This window comes from Hyaena hyaena, unplaced genomic scaffold (genome assembly GCF_003009895.1).
Source record: "Hyaena hyaena isolate Hyena2069 unplaced genomic scaffold, ASM300989v1 scaffold_476, whole genome shotgun sequence".
Classification (NCBI taxonomy): domain Eukaryota; kingdom Metazoa; phylum Chordata; class Mammalia; order Carnivora; family Hyaenidae; genus Hyaena; species Hyaena hyaena.
Genome location: NW_024081111.1, coordinates 1,103,025 through 1,120,968, shown reverse-complemented (window position 1 = coordinate 1,120,968; position 17,944 = coordinate 1,103,025). Strand labels below are relative to the sequence as shown.

Here is a 17,944-nt window from a genome sequence, read left to right as displayed (position 1 = left end):
AGTTGCTGCTTATTTTTATTTTTTTATTTTTTAAAAATACTTTTATTTATTTCTAGGAGAGAGAGGGAGAGACAGCATGAGCAGGGGAGGGTCAGAGAGAGAAGGAGACACAGACTGCGAAATAGGCTCCAGGCTCTGGGCTGGCAGTCAGCACAGAACCCGACGCGGGGCTCGAATCCACCAACCGCGAGATCATGACCTAAGCGAATGTCGGACGCTTAACCAACTAAGCCACCCAGGCGCCCCAGTTGCTGCTTATTTTTAAACTCATATGGCCATCCCACTCTTTTATTTTTTTTTTAAGTAGGCTTTACACCCAGCATGGATCCTAAGATGGGGCTTGAACTCATGACTCTCAGATCAAGACCTGATCCATCCAGATGCCCATATACCACTCTTATTTACTGAAAGTATCTTTCCCTAATCCAGTTTTACAAGTAGAATCTCCCCACCCCCAACACTAGGCTGGTGTTTTTTACCCTTCCTTACAGTGAAGATGCATTTGAAAACAGGAAAGGATCAGTTCTTTAAAGAGGAATGGTTTAAAAAGTCTGGTATAGTTTAGGGATTATTTCCCTTTCATGTCTAACTGAAGAATTTATTTTAGCTCTAACTACCACCTTTACACAGTTGGAGAAGCTGCAACTCATGACAGCCAATACATTTCAAACAAGTGTCTTTCTATTGCATGGTTGGCCTACACAAGACAACTCAGGAGAGGACAGATTTATTTTAAATATGGAGATCTCACGAAAATCCAAAGATTGGAATCAAAGTCCAACCTTCAGGAAAGGAGGCAATGATGAGGACCTATATTTTAAACTCTGGCACATAAAGAATTTGGAAGTCTTCACTCTCACTCATCCTTAGATGAGACTTAGAAATTTAACTTAGAAACAGCTGGTCAAACTGAAAATGAATGATCTTTCTTGGATGTATAGAGAAACCACCTCCCCGAATCTGGAGATACAGATACATCCAGAGGGTCCCAGGCAGTGTCTGCTTATCTGGAACAGAGACTGTTGGAGCCACAAATTAGTGGGAATGCTTTATTGGTCACTCTGAAGAATTGCTGAAATTTGAGGGGGACCCAGTGGGAGTGTGAGAAACTCCTGGGGCTGCAGTCTTACGGGGCCCACACACTTTCATGGACTTTACCTGTAGGAACTGTATTGTCACAGTGAAGACCCAAGAAAAATCCCCTCCTGGCTCTGGCAGGAGAAAGGTGAGAATAATCACGGGTAGGACAGCCAGGATCTTCTCCATAAGGCCTACTCTTCAGGAGCTTTTACCCAGCTAGGGTAAGGGCATTCCTCTCAACCCCTTGTGGGTTTTGTTATTGTTATTGTTACTGTTATTGTTGTTTTTCTCTCACCTAATGTGGAAATGGGAACATGGTCAACAGGGGTCATGGCTTCAAGGGAATAGATTGGAAACTGGCCAGTGAATGGAGTAGGGAGTGGGAGTTGGGGAAGCTATACTACAGGGAAATTCTTGCAAAGGTCACATCCCCGTGGCCATTGAAAAGACTGATATTTAATCATAAGTTTATAGAACACTCCTTCTCCCACAGTATCATCGTCCCAACAGGGCTTCAGTATAATACTAGTGAATTATCGTTGACGGAGTTATAAGATACAGACTCATTCCAAGGAGGAGGAGGATATAAGGAAGCCTGAAGTCAAGAGGGGAGGCAAAAACAAGAATACTAGAGGATTTTGTAGCTTCTGTCCTCTACAGCTACAGCAAACATGAAACACATCCCAACCTGTGTTTCAGGAGGTGGGATAAAGTATGAATATAGTTCCGTTTCTTCATCAAGAACAGTCTGTAAGGCACTGTTTCTTGGGGCGTGGGGGTGGGCCAGGCACGGATGGACACTTCTACCAAGGAACAAGTGATATAGATAAATTGGGTAGAAAATGAGTTTCAGAGGAGCGAAGCAATTTGCTTAAGCAGCCAATAGGACTCAGACTCAAATCTACTTCTCCTCTTTACTCAGTGATCTATTACATGGATTAGAAACGAGCTGTTTTGAAACATACATTGCCTGTTGACCATAATCTTTTAAATGATTCCTTCTCTTCCCTAGTAATCAGTTTATTTAATTCTAGAAATGTCATTGTTTACCAGAGATCTGCTACATATACTACATCTTTATTTAGGATAAGAATTTTAGAAATCATACCACCTTTTTTAAAATACAGTAATGTTGTGGGGCACTGGGGTGGCTCAGTTGGTTAAGCATCCGACTCTTGATTTCAGCTCATGGGTCATGGGATTCTCTCGGGATTCTCTCTTTCCCTCTCTCTCTGTCCCTCCCCTGCTCACACACTCTCTCAAAATAAATAAACACCAAAAACCAAAAAACAAACAAAAACAAAAAACCCTACAAAAACCCAAATCAGTGATGTTGCTAGTTCCAGAAACTTTTTTCCACTCATTTAAGTCACTTGGGGCTCTTGAAATAGTAGAGGATATAGGGGCCACTTTACTCAGTGAATCTCAGAACATTGTGTGGTCCATATAGTATCCATCATATAGCATCACTGTTCTGGTTTGAATTTGCCACCTAAAAAGAAATGTTGATGTGCAAATCCCCAAGATTGCAGCATGTGATCTTATTTGGAAATAAGGCTGCCATAGATGTGATCAGCTAGAATGAAGTCATGTTAGAGCTGGATGGGCCCCAATGCAATATGACTGATGTCCTTATAACAAGACAGTCACGTGAAGACAGACACACACTGTGTGGTGATGGAGGCAGAGACCAGCGAGATGCAGCTGCGAGCCAACAGGTGCCAAGGATGGCCGGAAAACCACCAGCCACGAGGAGCAGGTGAGGGAGGGTTCTACCACATGTTTCCGATGGAGCAGGGGCCCTGCTGACCCCTCGATCTCAGACTTCTGGTCTCCAGAGCTACGAGACAGTACATTTCTGTTGTTTTGAGCTGCCCAGTTTGTGGTACTTTGTGGAGGAAGCCCTAGGAAACTAATATAATTGTCTGAGCCTAACTAGAAAAAGGGAACTCCTACAGAAATTTTATTACACTCCTCTCCACCCCAAATAAGAATATATTCTTTGACTTTCCAATTCCACCCTCCCTCGGTCCCTCGACAACCCATAAAACCAAAAGAACACGAGCGATGCCTCATGTTTCTCTTGTAAAATTTCCTTGCTCGTGTTGGTATTCTATAATTTCTATCATACCTTGGCCCTGAACTCATTCATCGTAAAAAAAGTTTAGACAAGAAGGAAAACCATGTAAAATACAAAATCACATGTAACCCTCCCACTCAGCTGTAATAAGTATTAACGTTTTTATACATAGCCCCTTCAGTCCTTTCTTACAAATATATCTACACACACATATACTTTTTATGAAACAAAATTGGGATCAGAGTGTATACATTGCTTGTAATCAGTTTCAACTTTCAAATAGTAAACATAACCAAAACTAAATTTTAGGAAAGAGAAAAGAGGCTTCCTTTTAAGCTACTCCTAATTTTATCAGTTTTATTTTCCTGTTCCTTTGCACTTTATCCTTCTTTTATTTCCATCTCATTCTGTCGCAACTAGTTTCCTGTGTCTTCTAGACCACATTTTTGATCAGTAAGTTAATACAAATTTCCAAAGGACAGAATTGGTAAGTATGAAGGAAGCGTTCAAAGATCAAGGAGTGACAACTGATATTACTATAACTGACAGACTCAAGCAGTTATTAACTATAACACATGCATGCTCATTTGGCTGTTGGCTACACTTCTCCAAATATCAGAATTTGGCACCTTGTGGGGAGGAGACAGATTTTGCTGAGATTGAAGCTTCAGCTTCATATGGGTTCTTTTTTCTCAAGGAATGTCTGCTTTTTCTGGCCTTTCTATTACTTGTTTTCCTCCTGGTTTCGACTTGGAATGGCATCAGTAAGTTTCTGCCTCCACGGAATACAGCCTTGATATATCTAGTCTGTGGTGATAGAAATAGTGGTGTGTGTGTTTGTGTGTGTGCGCACACATATACATACTGTTTCGACTGGAAAGGGACAAGATTTGTGCATCTGGGTAGAAGTTACATGAATGTACACATATGTAAGTATATCTGTGTCCATTACTGCTTGATGTTATATCTCAATTTTTAAAAACTATGGTCTGATCCACCCTCTTGTGAGACTGTCCAAGGTTTAGGCTGGAGATCTAGTCAAGAGTTACTGGGGGTGCATGGGTGCTCAGTTGGGTAAGCCATGACTTCAGTTCAGGTCATGGGTCTCATGGTTCATCAGTTCCAGCCCCACGTCGGGCTCTGTGCTGACAGCTCTGAACCTGGATCCTGCTTTGGATTCTGTATCTTCCTCTCTCTGTCCCTCCCCCACTCACACTCTGTCTCTGTCTCTCAAAAATAAATAAACATTAAAAAATTAAAGAAAAAAAAGAGTAAATTCCAGAGACTGCAGCCCAGCCATTATCTTAGCTATAGGGACCACTAGCCTTTTCAGCTCTGGGATTATTCCATAGAATAGCGATACCCAGAGATGCTCTCTATCCCACTAACCCAGTTTTGTGGTCACATAAGTTTAGAAAATGCTTCACTATCCAGGCCCCTTTGAAAGATTCGTTAAGCACATTGAAATATCGAAGGCTCTAAGTCCTACAGCAAAGAAACACTTAATACTAACTTGTCCCAAACTTATTTAACCGCGAAGCTCTTTTAATTAATACCTGTTAACACCTCATTAGAATAATCAGCGTATGTTTAGAAGCCTGTTCAAAGCCTACCCACCTGCCAGTACGCCACCTGCTGGTTTTATAGGGTATGAGGTCACTTGCTCAGGAAGCTTCTGTTTTCACTAAATCTCACTCATAATCCAGAGTCCAATTGTCCCAGGGCTCTTGATCAGCATTTTCTTCACATTTAACAAACCAGGGACTGAATTGCCATCATTCAGTTGCAAAAGGAGGTTTTTAGCGAGTTCAGACTCTCAGCTTGAAAGTCAGACCACACACACCAGCGCTGGATATGTCCAAGAGAAATGAAGCATCTGATAAAATGAGAGCAAAGAATGCGTGCAAAGTCTTTTAGAATTCTAGGATATTATAGATTAAATATTTATTGTAATACATTCAGTCAGTCTGTTCTAGTTATTCTCTAATTTGAAGTTTGACTTATTTTTAACAGACTTTTCAACTTCTAATAGACTGATGAACTAAGCTCTAATTCCACCTAAACCCAATTTGAGTCATTTTCACTTAACTAGCAAAGTTTCACCACTCTGAGTTCTGGAGGTTATAGTTGCTAAGGTGATGCCATAATTTATTTGGGAAGAAGAAATAAAAATAATATAAAGGATCAGAATGCTATGATAAAGGACACTTATGCCACAATTTACTTTTTAAAGGGCCATTTTGTCACAGATTTGTTTACTGACTGCCACACAACCTAAGAAGAAGACTTTTAAATGTTTTCTACAAATAATTTTTCACAATCTTTTCTATATATTTTCCTGTCCCCAAATAATATATATTGCCAGCAGAGATTTCTTTAAAACCACCATTTTCACTGGAATTGGTTGAAGCACATGCACGGCTGTTACCAGACCCGGAGTGGGCTGAAAGGGGCTGGGCAGCCGGGTTTTTGGTCCCTTTCCTCCCTCTGCATCTCCATCTTCCTATCTGACCTGGATTTCTCTAAGGAGCCCCAGTTCCATGGGAAAAAAGCAGCTGGGTCTGAAATCTTTGCCTAATTCTTCTAGGGTGAGGGTGCTTATATTCCCAACTACAGTTTTAAGGAAAGCAACTCCTAATTTTAAACACTAAAAATTATTTGCCAAAACTTTTATTCCCAATTGGCCGGTAGTATTGTCAGTCTCCCTCTAAATTTTTAAAAAATGTTTTATTTTTAAGAGACAGAGTGCAAACAGGGGAGGGGCAGAGAGAGAGGGAGACACAAAATCCGAAGCAGGCTCCAGGCTCTGAGCTGTCAGCACAGAGCCCAACGTGGGGCTCAAACTCACAAACCGTGAGATCATGACCTGCGCTAAAGTTGGACACTGAACTGACTGAGCCGCCCAGGTGCCCCAGCTTCACTATCAAGGACTGTTTGAATTCAGCTCCTGGAGCAGCATTCCCAGTATTCAAAGACCAGTTGCATCAGGATCACGTAACAGTTTAAGTATGCGATCCCTGGGCTTCTCCTCAGACCTGTCTGGTCCCTGAAGGCAGAGCTGAGGCCTCTGCATATTTAACGGCATATTTAACAGGCCGGTAGGTGCTCATCCAAACACCTATGGAGATTCTGGTTCTTTAATGCTGATGAGGGGCCTCTTGGCAGTGCTGCTCCCATCTGGTTGCCTCCAGATGAGGCATGACATCTGTGTCTGTAAACCATTCCGCAGGTTATGGGAATGAGCACTGAAGGTGGAGAACTGCTCCAAGAGCTGATTGTTTTTGTTTTAGTTTGCTTTTTTGAGAGAGAGAGAGAGAGAGAAAGAGAGAGAGAGAGAGAGAGAGAGAGAGAGAACAAGTGGGGGAGGGGCAGAGAGAGAGGGAGACAGAGAATCCCCAAGCTGTCCATGCAGAGCCGGCCGCTGGGCTTGATCCCACCAACCATGAGATCGTGACCTGAGCTGAAATTAAGAGTCAAAAGCTTAACCGACTGAGCCACCCAGGCACCCCTCCAAGAGGTGATAAAAGGACGAAAGTTGAAAAATCTATTTTGATTGGCCAATGAATTGTTTGTTACTGTGGCAAAGGATAGGCAAATACTTGAAGCAGCTTTAGAGTATTTATGAGTGAGGGATGGAGGAAATCACATGAATGGACAATTGAATACTATCACCTCTCAACCTAAAAAAGGTTCACAGTGATATTTCAATGACCTTAATTCTTAACCCTGGCTGTCTTTAGAATTCTCCAGGAGTCAGCTTTTAAAATATACCAGTGCCTGGGCCCTACTCCAGACCAGTTAAATCAGGCTCTATGGGGGTGGGATGGGGGTGTGGGTGAGGTCTGAGTTGCTGCTTATTTTAACAGCTCCTGGGGTGACTTTAGTGTACAGCCAGCTTAAGCACCATTGCTCTATGATGTAAAAGCTGTCTGAGTCACCTGCTATTGTTGACATCACAAACAGTTCATTTTGCTTCCAGATCCTCGGAGCCCAGTCTTTAGAAGAAACGAAAGCTTGGCACTGCTCTTTTATCTCTTGTTTCCACCTCTTACGCCACCATCATTAGGTTTCACTGTTTTATTTAGGAAAGCAGTTGCCACCTGCTTTCTTGACATAATTTGGGGCTGTATATTGCTCAGATCAAAGGCCAGAACACTCTATACCTTACGCATTTGCTAGTTAAAATTGGGGGCTTGACGGTAGAATATGTGGAATTTTGCAATCTGTTGCTTGGCAACTTTAAGAGAGTTAAGCCTCTATATTCTGTGACTGTCAGAGTTACAAAGTTTGGTTAGCCCTGTCAATTATTTCTTGAGACTAAAAGGAAATTAGTTCTCCATTATGCAGAGGGCTTGACAAGTTGTCATTCAGCGCAGGCCATCCTTGGCTATGTCACACTTCTTCTACTTAACTCCACAAATTATTCTGCCCTTCAGCCCTCTCACCTCCCAAGAGTTCGATCTGATCAGACGCAAGGCTGGCATAGCTTGGCAGAAAGAAGCAAGGTGGTCAGAGCGTTCTGTGACAACATATGAAGGCAGTTACCGGAAAAAACAACTGGATGAGCCCACACGCAGTCGATTTTCTCTTAAAGCAGGACAGCATTGGCCTGAGTGTAACCAGTAAGATTTCTTTGTAATTTGCACCTGGATATGTCACTATAAATAGACAAGAATGGGAGTAGGAGGAACAAGGTATTGTAGACCCTGCGAGCCTTCATAGGCTTTAACTCTGTGTATTTTCCTGTGTAAATGTCAGCGGGAAGAAGAGCTAAATGTCAGTAACCAGCTGAAATTATGATTATGTTCTCTTTTAGTCTTAACATTATGTATAACTACCTACTCGTGAAGAGATAAAAATGTGAGTATTTGATTAAATTGTAGGTATTTTGTATTCTCTGCTCAGCAAAGAGGTGCTCCTGAGAATTTCAATTTGTTTCTTGTCTAGTTTTTCCACTTTTAGAAGTTGAAAAATTCTCTCAGAGCAGGAAGAAGGTGGACTAAATCTCCCTCTCTTCCCCATCTAGTATGGTCTGTCAATTAATGCAAGCGTTGAGGGCCTGAAAGACACTTTCTGAGTCTTTACTTTAAGCTCAGTTTTACGATAGGCCCACAGAAAAAAATAATTGGTTTAATATGCTGACTGAAACTATAGAAATAAATAATCACAAAGGAAGAACATTTTAATTACTGTCTTTGGTGGGGGAAGGGGTATTGTGTTTCTGGAAAGATATCAGTGAAGGTTTCCTCTAAGCTGGTTTAGGAGGTAGGGAAAGAAAACGCATATTGCATAAAGAAGAGAGTTTGCACAAAGGCAAGGAAGTGTTTAATCCAAGCATGATCAGAGAACCACAAATAGCTCATTGAGTTTGAGACAGAAAGCTGCTAAGTGGAAATGTGTAAAACTATGAGGACTTGTTATGAAATATGTCCCTCTGTATATTAATTGTCTAATATCTTATCCAAATTCTGGAAATTTATTTGAAAATCAATTGGATTGTTGGCTCCAACTTGAGGTGTAATAACTCAAATAATGCCCTAATAATTATTAACTGTATTGCCTTCCAGGTCTTTCCAAATAATCAAAACAGTGCTGAAAGCTTAAATGTCTCAGAATTACTCTTCTATTGGGTGCCTTGTCTAGTTTATTCCAAAAAACTCTAGTCTCTATATTTTTATGTAAAAAGATTTTTAATGTGTATTCATTTTTGAGAGACAGAGTGGGGGAGGGGCAGAGAGAGAGAGAGAGAGAGAGAGAGAGAATCTGAAGCAGGCTCCGGGCTCTGTGCTGACAGCTCGAACCCACGAACTGGACTCTATGCTGAAGCAGAGCTCGAACCCATGAACCATGAGATCATGACCTGAGCCACCCAGGCTCTAGTCTCTGTCTCTGTATTTTTAATTGTGCTACAGTATGTTGACACTTCAATTAATTTTGGAAATCCCTTTGCCAATTCTATCAATTTTGAAATATCTTTTGGCCAGATAGAGGAATCTTTGTGCATGGTCGGGGTCATCCTCTCTGAAAATAGTGTTTGAAATCTGATATCCAAATAGATCCACTCACCAGATCAGAAAAAAATATTTAGTAACTCAAAAAGTATAGAAATATGATATCTGGTAAAAAATGTCCAGAACTTCGAATCTGTGTCCCATTTGGAGTGTGTTCATCTCATGCATCATTCCAACCAATGCTCTCTGTGACATTGCACACCATGACAGACCCCAGCCTTGTGAGGTTTCTCTGTTTTTTTGGGACTCCAGAAATGTAAATATATCCTTGGCACAACTACAGCTTATTCTATTATAGGTTAAGAAGCAGTAACTGTTATAAATGGAGATGAAGGGCAGATTCAACTCATTTTGAAAGCACTGATTAAATTCTAAATTTGCTTTTGTTTTTAATCTCTTTCTTAGTTAATTTTAGCCCCAAGGCAAATGTCTTAAGTTCCGAGCAAAAGCTGTTTGATTAAAATTTTGTAAGGCTCTAAGCAGACATTTTTATACTGCTGTACAATCAAAATAGTCCAAGGAGGATTTTTGAATAAAATATAAAATGACTTATTATTTAAAATGTGTTAAGTCAGGGAAATATTAAGGTATACAAAACACAAGACCTTTTTTTCACTTATTTATTCACCACATACATTGAATAACCATATAAAGCAAGACAGAAGAAACTTGGTAGAAGTGTCAATCATTTGGTTCTGAATCAGTTTTAACAGTACAGTTTTAGCAGTAAATATGTAAAGTTCATAAACATGCAAAAAGAAAGCTCCTGCATTGGGAGAAGGGAGATTAGTGTGGTATACACGGTCATTTATCAATTTCACTTGTCTGCAGAAGTTAAAATAGGAGTTGAATTTTGACATCTAAAGCTAATGTAACACTGTATGTCAACTGCACTTCAATTAAAGAAAAAAAGAGTTGCCCTTTGGAATTCCTAAGACAGGGATATGGCTCAGTATAAATAATTTTAAGTCTTGATGCTTTGTTTATTAAAGTATTTCTTTTATCCATTCATTAAATGATTATATTTATTAAGATACTACCGGAGCGCCTGGGTGGCTCAGTCAGTTGAGCATCTGGCTTTGGCTCAGGTCATGATCTCTCAGTTCGTGGGTTCGAGCCCTGCGTCAGGCTCTGTGCTGACAGCTCAGAACCTGAAGCCTGTTTCAGATTCTGTGTCTCCCTCTCTCTGACTCTCCCCTGCTCTGTCCCTTGCTCTCAAAAATAAATAAAACATTTAAAAAATTTTAAAAAACCATCTATGTGGCTCTTGTCCTCACGGAGCTTAGAGTCTGGTGAAGGAAACAATCACCAGGGAAACAGCTATTTGTGCTTGAAGGTAACAAATAGAGAATTCAGTTAAAATCAAAGAGGGCCGGCAGTTTCTTACAAAACTAAACATGGTCCTACTATATAATCTAGCAATCATGTTCCTAGATATTTACCTGATTTACAAACTTACATCTACACAAACACCTGCAGGTGAATGTTTACAGGAGCTTTATTCATAATTGCCCCACAGTGGAAGGAAACAAAGTGTCCTTGATCACCCATAGGTGATCAAGAAAAAACGGTCACATCCATACAGTGGATGCAATAATTTAGCCACAGAAGACATGGAGGACTCTTAGCTCCACAGCCCAAACTACAAGAAGCTGGTTTGCATATTCAACTATATGATATTTTGGAAAAGCAAAACTAAAACAGCAAATAGATCTGTGGTTGACAGGGGAGTGGAAAGAGCTGAGTGGGTGAAGAACAAGGACTTGTAAGGTCAGTGAACCCATCCTATATGATACAGTAACGGTCACTATAAGACATTAAGTTTCTGTGAAAACCCACAGTACTTCACTGAGCAAAGAGTAACATTTAATATATATATGTAGATTTAAAGAAATTATTTAGGAAGTAGGAGGGTTCCCAGGATGGCATACAAAATGTGACAAAGTAATATAAATGTATATTATGAATGTATGAAACAAGCTCACTGAAGGGGGTGTGGGAATAAAGTGCTGATCTAAGTAACTTTATTTTTTTTAAGTTTATTTATATTGAAGGGGGGAGGGACAGAGCGAGAGGGAGAGGGAGGATCCCCAGGCTCTGTGCTGTCAGCAGAGCACTCCACGTGGGGCTTAAGCCCATGACCTAGGATCATGACCTGACCCGAAATTAAGAGACAGATGCTTAACTAACCGAGCCACCCAGGGGCCCCGGATCTAAGTAACCTTAGAAATGAATGGAGATTGTGATACTAAAAGGCTAAAGGAACAATGCCGAACCACTGTACTCTAGTTGATAACGTTGTTTCCCAGAGGGGGACAGGGAACAATTCTGAAACCACTATATATATATTGGAACTGAACAATTAAGTATATGGACAATGGATGTTGGAGTGGGAACTTAATGATAAACACAGGGAAGAGGATAGAATGATCCACGTAGCAATGGATTAGAATTGAATATCAGTATGAGCATGTGTTTAGCTTAATATAAATATAGATGGTTATATAAACAAACATTTATTGGTTTATGTATATACACAGATTAGTGTGCACATATGTATGTACGTCCTTGGTCCCTGTGTGCAGCTCACATCCGTACGGGACATCAGCTGAGAGGACCCGAGAGCAAGACCTTGTAACAGTGAGCACACCAAGTACCCAGATTTTAGTTTTTAATACTATTCTCCAGTATGGAACCACCGTTTCTTGGACAAATGGTGATTCTCAGACTGGAGCGGGAAATATACAAGATGAGTTTGGAGTATATTGTAGTGCCAGAAAGTGTCAAACAAAACAACACAAAACAAAACAAAATAAAACAAAACAAAAATGATGGCGCCAACTGAAAGAGCTCCCAATGACCAAAGCTGGAAACATTTGAGCAACAAAATAAAGCAGCATTGGATTATAGCCCAAAGTATAAAATTAGCACAAGTCCATACTATGATAAATGAATAACTAAATTAATTCATTAGTGAGGGAAAAAGGACACATCTCTCACGCAGAACATTTTCATCATTTATGTAGTTATGTTGTACTCGAGGAGGTGGAGCATAACTCAGGGTAGTTAAGTGTGAGCTGTACACAGTGACTTTCTTCTGCTGACTATAGAAAGGGAAAAGAGAGGAAACCTGACAAATACTACTCAGGCTAGCTGAACAAGGTAATAATATCAATAATGAAATGCCATACCAATAGTCTTTACCCTTGGTATGAGAACAGTACTTTAACTCTGTGGTTTTCTTCCTCAAAATACATTACCCTCATCTAATCATGAGTAGTACATCAGGTAACTCCCAGTGAGAGAATTCTACAAAATACTTGACTAGTAATCCTCAACATTGTCAAGGTCATCAAAACAAGAAAGTCTGAGAAACTGTCACTACTAGGAAGAACCTAAGAAGACATGATGATTAATAATAGATGTAACTGGGTGTGGAGTATATGAGAACTCTCTGGACTGTCAGCACAATAATTCTGTTAATCTAAAATTGTTGAAGAGTTAAATTTTTAAAAAGGTAACACTGGAGACACTAAAAGAGAAATGAGCAAATCCACTATCATAATTGAACATTTTAACACTCTTCTCTCAGTAACTGGTAGAACAAGCAAAAAATCAGCAAGAACACACCAAATTTGAACAACATGATTAAGACACTTGTCCTAAGAGACACTCCTATATAAAAATGATATATGATAAATAATATATGATAAATATGATATATACATATATATGATAAATATGGTATATAAAAAACCAATATTGGGTATCGGTGGTATTGTATTGGGTGGTTTTAACTTGTATTTCCTGATTATTGATGCAATTGTGCCTTTTGGTAAGTTTATTCATCACTGTATATCTTGGTTTATGATTTCATTTTTAAAAGTCTCTTTCCCAGGGCGCCTGGGTGGCTCAGTTGGTTAATTAAGCGTCCGACTTCAGCTCAGGTCATAATCTCATGGTTCATGGGTTCGAGCCCTGCCTCGGGCTTTGTGCTGACAGCTAGCTCAGGGTCTGAAGCCTGTTTCAGATTCTGTGTCTCCCTCTCTCTCTGACCCTCCCCTCCTCACACTGTCTCTCTCTCAGAAATAAATAAAACATTAAAAAAAGTTAAAAAAAAAAAAAAGAATTTCATTCCCTTTTTAAGGCTGAATAATACTGCATTGCATGTATACAGCACCTTTTGTTCATCCATTGTTGATGGTCGTTTGGGTTGTTTTGAGTATTATACTCAAACCACCCAATACTTTTGAGTTCTGGTAACACAATACCCCACTAAAGGTAGGAAAATGTGAGCCATAGAGAGGATGAAGATATTTTCAACTCAGTGACCGGCAAAGGGCTCATAACTATAATATAGTATAAAGAGTTCTATAAACTAGTAGGAAAAAGACAACAGCTAGAAAAATGGGAAAAGAGACTTAAAAATGAAATTCATAAACCAAGATACACCGTGATGAATAAACTTATCAAAAGGTACTTAACTGCATCAGTAATCAGTAAATACAAATTAAAACCATAACAATTTTACTCATATAGATGATCCTCCAGAAAGGTTAAAATTAAAAAGAGTGTCAATGCTAAGTGTTGGTGGGGGTGTACAGCAACGAGATCTCTCCTATACAGCTGACGGCAATGGTACTGATACAGCTCTTGAGAAAACCAGTCTGGTCTTATCAACTAAAGTTGATGCCACAGATACTCTAAAACTTAACAATTCCGCTTCTATGTATATGCACGGCTGAAATGCATTTCATGTGTGCACCAAGAAACACGTATCTATAAGTATGTTCACAGCAGCACTTTTCATAATAGTAAAAAAGTTAAAAACAAGCCAAACGTAGCATCAGGATTGTTCACCTCCAGTGGAATGGATAGACAGTGGTTACAATGAGTGGGAGCAAACTATGGTTATCCCCAGTAATGTCACAATGGAATGTTGAGCTCTGTGAGCCAGACGTAGCATGTATTGTATAAATCCATTTGCATGTATTTCTATATATCTTTTAAAAAACAGCCCAAACCCCAGTGTTTGGGTATGTCTGCTTAGGTGATAAAAAATACAGAGAGAAGCAAAGAAGATTTCCATAGACGTTAACAAACTGGTCCGCTGACTACCTGTATTGGACCTACCCCAAATCTATTGAAAATTAATCAGTTGGATTAGGCTCAGAAATCTGCATTTTATTTTTTAAATATTTGTTTGTTTGTTTTGAGGGGAGGGCGGAGCGGGGGGAGTGCAAAGCAGGCTCCACACTGACAGCACAGAGCCAGACGTAGGGCTCGAACCCATGAACCCTGAGATCATGACCTGAGCCGAAATCAAGAGTCCAGCACTTAACCAAGTGAGCCACCAGGTGCACCAGAAGTCTGCTTTTATAATTAACACTCTCAAGTGACTCATCTGCTGCTGTAGGTTAGAAGAATATGTAGGGTGGGTTGCCGGCCCCTGTCATAGGGATGGTTAGGGCTGGTCTGTTGGCTGGATGCATGTCCAGGAGCATTTTAGGACTCTCGAGGCTAACGTCAATCCCACTCTAACTCCACTTCACACACATAGTTCCAGGTCCCTGGAGCTTGGAGACTCTCTTCTCTCTCTAATCAGGTGCCATAAACAATGTGCTACACTCTAGAAATTGACGACTGCCTATTCCATACAAGATAACTGTGCTTCCCACCAAGACCCTGCTTGCCCAAAGCATCATATATGGATTCAGGGAAACTGAGATATAGATGTGTTTTGAAGGGCAGACACAGCATCTGAAAGTTCCTGAATTACTCCTCTGCTGTTAAGTTCTACACTTTGCTGGGAAATCAACACAATTACTGTAATATTTCCTGTTCCATTCATAGCACTTATCTTGAAAACGACTCCCCTGGGGCGCCTGGGTGGCTCAGTTGGTTAAGCATCCAACTTTGGGTGAGGTCATGATCTCCCAGTTCGTGAGTTCAAGCTCCACATCAGACTCTGTGCTGACAGCTCAGAGTCTGGAGCCTGCTTCAGATTCTGTCTCTCTCTCTCTCTCTCTCTCTCTGCCCCTCCACCACTCACGCTTTCTCTCTCTCTCTCTCTCTCAAAAATAAATAAACATTATGGGCTCCTGTGTGGCTCAGTTGGTTAAGTGTCCAACTTTAGTTCAGGTCATTATCTCGCAGTCTGTAAATTTGAGCCCCCATTGGGCTCTGAGCTGTCGGCACAGCCTGCTTCAGATTCTGTGTCCTCCTCTCTCTCTTCTCACGCTCTGTCTCTCCCTCTCTCTCAAAAATAAATACTTTAAAAAACATAAGTCAGGCAGAAAAAGACAGATACCATATGTTTTCACTAATATGTTGAACAGGAGAAACTTAAGTTTATGTTAAACTATCCATAGGGGATAACTAACCATAGGGGAGAGGAAGGGGGAAAAAATAGTTAAGGAGAGGGAGGGAGGAAAACCATAAAAGACTCTTAAATACTAGAACAAACTGAGGGCTGATGGGGGTGGGGAAGAGGGGAAAATGGGTGATAATCATGGAGGAGGGCACTTGTTGGGATGAGCACTGTTATATGGAAACCAACTTGACATTAAACTATATCAAAAAAAATTTTTAATAAACATTAAAAAAAAAACTCCCTAGAGAAAGACTCACAAATCCTGCGAAAACAATTGTGAAATTAATGTTTGAGCTTTTCATGTATAAAAATTGAATGTTTTACCCTTTTATGATGAAATAGAACAAACACATCACTAAAGACAGTAAGAAAGTCCAACGAGTTGATTTAATGGGAGTGCAGGGTTATGGTTGGGAGTGTGGAAAGAGGAGAAGAAGCAAACGTTTATGAAGTCAAATGAGAAGATGAGTGAAAATCCCTCTCAGACCATAGGCTGTGGCTCATCGACCCACACACTCATAACTTGTTTCTTCTACTTGCTTCAGGATGTCATCACCAAATGGCTCTGCCTTCAGTTCCACACTGTCTAAGGCTGGTCCCCGAGAGTCTATAGATGCTAAGGGTAAGTGTGACAGTCAGCTGTGAGCCCATTTTCCAGAGTCATTGTCTTTGTAACTTTTAGGTTCTTGACTGTAGTCCATATAGTTTCCATTTGCCTCGTAAAGACAAGGTGTCTTTAGCAAGAAAATGAGTATGTTGCACTCTGGATCTGTGATTCTTAAAAATGAGTTATTCTGGGGCCAAAATGTCCTCGTCCATATTAATCCTAGAAGGTCACTTCTACCAGAGTTTGGAGATCTAGGTAAGGTATTCTGAACTTCACTGGGTACATCAAAAAAAAAACTAAGAAGAGAAACCAAAGCTATAAACCACCAACTAGTAAACTATATTTACTAATCTATAACCACCACCACCACCACCCTGTTTTATTTATAATAGAATAACACTAGCTGCTATAATATGTAAACTTTAAATTCAAGTTGCTTAGCTTAATAAAACATCATTTTTTCTTCATATACAGCCCAAGGTGGATGTTTTGCAGGCAGAATGTTCCACATGCTCCAGGGACACAGATTTCCTTTATTTTGGGGTTTCACCATGCCCCGGGGTGCCAGAGTTCTTTGTTTCCATCTGGTTCGTGGGGGGGGGTAAAGGGTAGGGAAGGTGCACCTGCTGTTTTGTCACTTCAGCCTGGAAATGACATGCGCCTCTCATGGTCACATTGCAATGGGAGTAGTCACAAGGCTCCACCTAGATTCCAGAGCGTTTAGAAGTGGGTTCCTCGGCTGGGCGGCCACTTCCTGGTAGCTACTGCACAGTATAGAAGGGAACAACTGGCCTTCCTGCCACATGCGCTGATTTGGAGGAAAAAACACAACAGGTTTTTCCCAGATAATTTTCATCTCTCAGGGTTCCATCTTCAAAGGTTTAATAAGACTAATGACTGAAATCTTGAACGAGGACTTTTTAGCACTTTACACAATCTTCTGGCCATCTTTCTCTCTGTAGTATTTAAAGGTTTAACATGCGCACATGTGTGGTGGGCACAGGGTGGACATTACTTCCCAAATAAGGGAGATAAACGTCTTTAATGGCTGCCTTGGACAATCCCTAGTCTGCTGGCTTTCCTAATAAAATGTGGCTTTATTGGAATCGTACATTTGGGGCAGGTTTTCTGTGTTCTTCCACGGTTTGTTGAGGCAAAAGGACAGGACAGCTAAGCATTTGTGCTACTGTTAAAACCGGGACAGACTTTCTTTCTCCCCTGTGCAGTAATGAACACGAAATTAAAACACACTGCGTAGCTCCGAGACAAGTCTGAGCGAGGGTACGGGGAATTAAACAGCCTGATCACGTCATTCACAGTAAGTTAAGGTGACAGTGCATCTGATCTGAGTAGCACAGAGTCCAGTCCTATTGCATTTATAGTGCTATCTGTGCCCTCCAGAATTCCGATTAAGCATGCTAATTACCCATGGCTGGTGAGCGCTGGCAGCTGAGGGTCCTGGAGCTGGATGGGTGGAGGCTCTTTTTTTTTTCTTTTAATGTTTATTAATTTATTTATTTAGGAGAGACAGAGCGAGAGAGCGGGAGTGGGAGTGAGAGCGAGAGCGAGAGAGACAGAGAGAAAGAGAGTACAAGTGGGGGAGGGGCAGAGAGAGAGGGAGACACAGAATCTAAAGCAGGCTCCAGGCTCCGAGCTGTCAGCACAGAGCCTGATTCAGGGCTTGATCCCACGAACCATGAGATCATGACCTGAGCTAAAGTTGGATGCTTAACCGAATGAGCCACCCAGGCACCCCTTGAAGGGTGATAACATGAGTCACAAAAGCAATAATT

At 40.7% G+C, this 17,944-nt stretch overlaps 1 protein-coding gene across 1 annotated transcript in view; it reads left to right on the top strand.

Moving 5' to 3' along the window:
• The first annotated feature begins 2,823 nt into the window (after positions 1 to 2,823).
• The window catches only part of CUNH4orf51 (chromosome unknown C4orf51 homolog), a 46,516-nt gene continuing 31,395 nt past the window's right edge, over positions 2,824 to 17,944 (top strand). The window contains exons 1-3 of the mRNA XM_039254303.1: positions 2,824 to 2,839; positions 7,597 to 7,782; positions 16,090 to 16,166. Coding sequence (XP_039110234.1) covers positions 16,091 to 16,166 — 76 coding nt within the window. The 5' untranslated portion in view covers positions 2,824 to 2,839; positions 7,597 to 7,782; position 16,090. The remainder of the gene's footprint in view (positions 2,840 to 7,596; positions 7,783 to 16,089; positions 16,167 to 17,944) is intronic.